Source organism: Glycine max, chromosome 18, assembly GCF_000004515.6.
Source record: "Glycine max cultivar Williams 82 chromosome 18, Glycine_max_v4.0, whole genome shotgun sequence".
Lineage (NCBI taxonomy): Eukaryota > Viridiplantae > Streptophyta > Magnoliopsida > Fabales > Fabaceae > Glycine > Glycine max.
In genome coordinates, this window is record NC_038254.2 from 53,646,639 (window position 1) to 53,652,480 (window position 5,842).

Genomic DNA, 5,842 nt, shown 5'->3' on the forward strand with positions numbered 1-5,842 from the left:
TTTTTACAGGAATTTCTAGAGTGTATTTGGAAAGAAAGATAATTTAAAAAATTATATTTTTTCAGAATCACATTTTTTAAAAATTTCTTTTATTTTAGATTGCCATCATCTAAACCGTACCAAACAAACCATTAATGACAATATTTAAGTCTCTTGGACAAATTCTTTTTTTCTTCTTTTAATATTTAGGAATCACAGGAGTAAAATTGAAATGAGAGGGTTTAATTAGGGTTTGTTTGAGAAGTGAGGTTGATGATTAAGGTTCGAAAGGGTTCTTAGGTTTCGTTTCTTTCTTTCTTTTTTCTTCTCAATCTTTTTTACTTTTTGTTTTCACTCCCATGAAACATAAATTATAATATAAATTAAATAATAAATTTAAAATTACACATTTTACTAAAAATATATTTTAATTCTTAAATTTCTTATTTTTAAAATTATAATTATTTTTCATTGAAGGATTTCTTAGTCTCTATTTTTAACTGAAGCTTAAAGTTTCTCAAGCAAAACCGAATTCATTATTCCTCTGAGTTGCCTTGCAACATTCCACAAATTAATTCTGACTAGTCATGAAAACAATTTTTATAATCTAAAATGAAAACCTTTCCTATTCAGAAAAATTAGTTTCACATCAATTAAAAATAAACTAAAAATAAACTCAAATTAGAATATATAAGTAAAGAAAAACCCTAAAATTTTCATGTAGAATTTACTAAACTGGAAGGAGAAAACAAAACCCACAAACGTGACACAACATTTGAAACAACAATCAGAGCCATTGTTTTATTCACTGGCACGGATCACTTTTGCATATCCTGTGACTTCAATATGCGTTGCCGCAGTGCTTTTACTAGATCATGAATTATCATGTTATATTCGTCATCCATCTGCAATAGAAGTATAAAAATTCAGAATTGCATATCATGGTTGTTGAATTTCTCTTTGCTTTCGCCGGAGGAGCTTAAAAATATGCAAATGCTGAGGATAATGTGTGACATGAAGATTAAAAAAAAAGTGTATCACTAATTAATCGCCGTGCCCTATATTTTTTCTCAATCCACTATCCCGATCGATTCCATTTCTATTATAAATAATCATTTTTATGTAAAAGGAAAAGTGTAACAAGAAACAAAAAATAGAATTAGAGGATTGCAACAAGTTTCTATCACTAGAAAGTGAGATTTTCAGCATAAATAAGTATATATATATATATATAACTGAACAACCCAAGACAATTGATAATCAAGAGGACTTAAATAGTCATCATATAGTAAAGCATCATGCTCCATTTCTTTGCCAAAAACATTTGACATGTTAATTTAAAAACTTAATTGAAATACACTTATTAGAAAAAAAAAAAAACTAAACTAAAATTTGAACAAAAGCTTGTCTCTTGTACGCAAATTTATTTCAAATCATGATGGGGAGGTTTCAAACTGATAAGTCGTTCTTTATTAGGTATTGCATTTATGTATATGTCATCAACCAAATGTCTTAAAGTATTTTGATTTATAATTTATAAAAGAAAAATAGGATGTCATGATCAACAGTGAGAACACAAAGTGTGAACAAAAAAGATAATTTCGACAAACTTATTCTTAAAACAATAGACTTGAGTTGTGTTCACATACGTACTATTAATTGCTTTGAAAAATTAAATGTAATGTACCTGAGCGATAATGGTAATTTTAAGAGTGGAAGTTCCAAATGGCAATACGCTAGTAGGGGTTATAGAAAGAGGGGTTATAGAAAGATGGAGATCATCAAGCAATGACAATATTTTGAGCATTGTCTGCCTTTGTTTCTCAGAATAAATTCCAATGAGCAATTCCTTATCTAAAACAGTTACTTTCAGCTCGAGGATTTCTTCTTCCACATCCACACATCCATGAGTGATGGCTTGATCAATATTATTTATGGAGAGTGGCGTTTTCTTGGTGAGTATTATTGAATTCACACCTTCCTTTCTCTTTTGATTTTCTAGCTCGTTCACACGTTCTTCAAGTTGTTTCACATATTTGACAGCTTCACGTACTACATTTGCCTTGTCTGTCTATACACATATTTAATTCACTAAACATGGAAAAGGATTCAATATGATTGTAAGTTCTAAAGCATCTAAACTGTGCTACCTACCCGTCAACTATATCTATTTACACTCAGTGTTCAATAAATAAATACTATTTTTTTTTAACCATTTACACCTTTATAGTACCTTATTAGATTTTGATTACGTTGAAATGATTTGAGATTTATTTATTTATTTATTGTATGTTATATATTATATACTGTCACATGCATCCACAACTTTTAGGTGGCATTGATTAGATATTAAGGTTTAAAATATGTAAGTTCACAAATCTAACTTTGTGAATGAATCCAAAAAAAATGCCAAGTAAAATAATTAAATATTTTAAAGAATTGCATTATTTATACAACAATTTACAAACATTATATTATTTTTCTCCTCCTTGTCTCTTTTCATCACATTATTAATTAATTACATTTCGTATTTCTCTTTTCTTCTGTATCATCTTCTCATTCTTTGTTTAAATAAAAGAGTGTTAAGAACACATTATCTATTGGTTAAATTATTAAAAACTACAAAAATCATAAATTCATTAAATTAAGAATTTCACTAAATTTTGTAATTTCTAATAAATTTCAACTAATAAAAAATATTATTGGTTAAAGATAACAGTTTTAAAATGGACCTAACCTGAACAACCTATAAATGAGGTCAAGTTGAGCTCTTAATATTTAAGCTAGAAAAAAAATTGGCTAATTCGGCTGGATTTGAGGGACCAGGGTGGGGCCATAAAATGTTGACTCAAAGAATCCGACGGACAATTTGGGTTGATATTATTTATTTTTTTTTTCTTATAAAAATTGTATAAATTTAGACCTAAAAAATATGTTGATTTGGATCAGCTTAGTGGGTTTGATGGGCCAAAAAGAATGCAACTCAAAAAAAATTCGGACTAGTTAGACTTTTCACACCTTTACCCAATAGGGTTGGAATAGACAAACTCTTTTTTTTTTCTCTGGTTAGAAAATTTATTGCTAGCATTTATCTTTAAAATATTTAGGAGATTTTGGTTTTAAAAGATAGGATTATTTTTTTAAGAATGGTTGAAGTTTATGAGACTAGACAAAATTTACATGCATTTTTTGAGAAGTTTTTTTTCATGCTTCTCAAGTAAAAAAAAATGTCTATAATGATGATAATGAGAATTAAATTTAAGTTCTTATGCATACTACTCTAACCTCTCACTAGTTCGTGGACTCTAATGGGTTAAAAGTGTTGAAAGGTGGAATTTAAAGTTCCATTGAAAAATTTTAACATTGAGGTGAAATTATAATTTTATTTACAACATAAAAAAACATATAAGTTTTATCCTTTTCCAAAAACAGTGATTGGGAATGCTATTTTTGGATAAATTAATCATTTGGCCATTAAAATTAATTTTCTCATTTCTCATTTGAACCATTCCATAATATATATATATATATATATATATATATATATATATATATATATATATATATATATATATATATATATATATCCAGTTTTAAAATTTAATATTTATGAAAAATGTTTTTCAAAATTCAATTGATAAACAAAACAGTTTAAAAGGTATGGGTTTCAGTTTAGAATTTCTACATCATGCATTAATTAATTACAATTAATTGTTAAGATGTATTGTTTGGGGTTCACAAATTGACATAGTAACTTGATGTTAAAATGTACACATCGACCTTAGTACACGAGGGAGCACATATACTACTCGCTCGACAGTCAGGTGATTGTACTGACAAGCTACTGATATATGTTTACAAATTATTTATGAGTTGTTATGCTATCGTACAAAGTTATTATGCTGTCGTACAATCTTGACAATCAAGGGACGAAGGCTCTCAAGTTATAAATAATAAAGTTCTATCTTTACTTTTCATCTTATTCTTAATTCACTTATCACATATTTATCACATATTTGGAGTCCCTTTGTAGGTATCATCTCCCTTATTTATTTGATAGATGATATTTACAAGTCCAATATAAGAGATTGTGGAGCTGACTCTAATAACAAATTAGCTCCAAATATGTGATGTGTATCCTTTGGTAAAAGACGAAAGTCTACCTTGATGTCATTAGCTATAGATTTTGGAAAGTACATAAGATAGTTATTATAATAAATGACAAATTAATCATACGTGTCAGCTTATATATAGTCGAATGGCAACGTGAAAGATCTGAGTGCATACATTATTAGTTCTAAGAAAAAAGGAAGTGAAAGTAAGAATAGATTGGATTATAAAATTTTATATTTTCACGAGAAAGCAAGACACTCATTATTATCACGTGAGAGAAAGCAAAGTAAAACAATTTAATGATACTTATTTAAAAACCAAGAATAATGCTCAGGATCACATTTTTAAAGTTTATACAAAGAAACAAGAAAATGACAGTCTTCTAAATTTACTTCCTCGAAAATAATAATTTTACAAGAAATATCCAGGAAATTGTCATGTTAGTACTAACATAAATTGCCCAATAATAAGACATAAGTCATACCTTTTTAAACCCAAGAATGGTGGCTGAAAGTGCCACGATGCTCTTATTCAATTCCTCTCTCCTTTTTCTCTCGGCCAATATGTGAACTCGTGGCCTTGTTCGTGGGAACGCCTTTGGCTCAACGCAATGGCTTTGTGCCACGCTTTTAGAGAAGGGGTTTTGAGGGTAACGTGGTTCAACAATATGGTTATTATCAAAAGACAATACATAACCACCCGTTGAAAATGATGAGCAAGATTTCAAGTTGCTTTGAAGGAAAGAAGAAGAAGAAGAAGAAGAGGAAGAGGGTTTACTTTTGGGAGAAAAAACTTGTTGCTGAAAAATCATGCCTTTGGGGGACTTTGCTTCATTGAAAGAGATCACGTGGCTTTGATTAATGAATAAATCATCATCATCCGTTTCCTAAATTAATACAAATGAAAAATATAGTAAAATGTAAAGCATAAGAAGTAAGAAGTTTAAAGTACAAAAATATAATTATGAGTGTCTTTACCCATTGAGAAAGCAAGTCCATCCATGAATTCTCCATTATTAGCATATAGGGGGGTTTGGGTACGTACGACCTAGGGAGTACTTGAAAGGAAAATCTAGCAGAGGGTGGTCGACAAAGCAAATGAGGATTGCTATTTAAATAACCGTTTTATTGGTACGAAAGAAAGATATAAAAAAAAGTTTGAAATTTTAAATGAAATAAATAAAAGGAATCTTCTTAAATTAAGCAAAAGAAAACATATTATATTATCAATGTTTTTTTTTCTCTATTTTCTTTTGTACCATCCAACGTAAATGCAGATTTCTGCTCAGTTTGATTTTATGGAAATCGAAGGAACCATTATGGGTGAAACATCGTACCGTTTAATCATTCCATGTGTTTGGAAGTTCCTAAAACGACAAAGGAAAATAACAAATCAATCGCTCTCACATAAAAATTATTTCGTTTCTCTCTCTCTCTCTCTCACTTCTTTCTTAGATCAAAATATACTATCAGAGAATAATTCTTTGAACTCTAAGATTTTGAGTATCAATGAATTTAATTTTTAAAATTATAAAGTGTTATTTTGATACTTAAAATTATTAAACAATGGTTATTTTAATTTATAAAATCATTAAAAGATAATTATTTAAGTCTATAAAGTTTTATTAATATAAATTAAATTAAAATAGTATTTCTATAATTTCAGAAATTAAAATAACTTGTATCCCTAATTTTAGATGCTGATTTAATTAATATATTATTTATTTTTAAAATGAACTATGCTATACAGA

General features: G+C 28.2%; 1 protein-coding gene across 1 annotated transcript; it reads right to left on the bottom strand.

Annotated features, from left to right (window-relative positions):
• Positions 1-527: 527 nt before the first annotated feature.
• On the bottom strand, positions 528-5,173 carry LOC100807671 (transcription factor bHLH25). The gene is made up of 4 exons (XM_014770785.3): positions 5,070-5,173; positions 4,577-4,978; positions 1,667-2,050; positions 528-884 (listed from the first exon to the last, which is right to left on the bottom strand). Exons 1-4 carry the CDS (start codon positions 5,112-5,114, stop codon positions 798-800), a joined length of 918 nt encoding a protein of 305 aa, XP_014626271.2. The 5' UTR covers positions 5,115-5,173; the 3' UTR covers positions 528-797.
• Positions 5,174-5,842: the final 669 nt, after the last annotated feature.

Excerpts from the sequence above, each read along its gene's own strand:
- LOC100807671 (XM_014770785.3), bottom strand. The coding sequence starts at position 5,114 with ATGCTAATAATGGAGAATTCATGGATGGACTTGCTTTCTCAATGG. Across the intron at positions 4,979-5,069 it reads TGGACTTGCTTTCTCAATGG|GAAACGGATGATGATGATTT; the intron begins GTAAAGACACTC and ends GTATTAATTTAG. Across the intron at positions 885-1,666 it reads AAATTACCATTATCGCTCAG|ATGGATGACGAATATAACAT; the intron begins GTACATTACATT and ends CTTCTATTGCAG.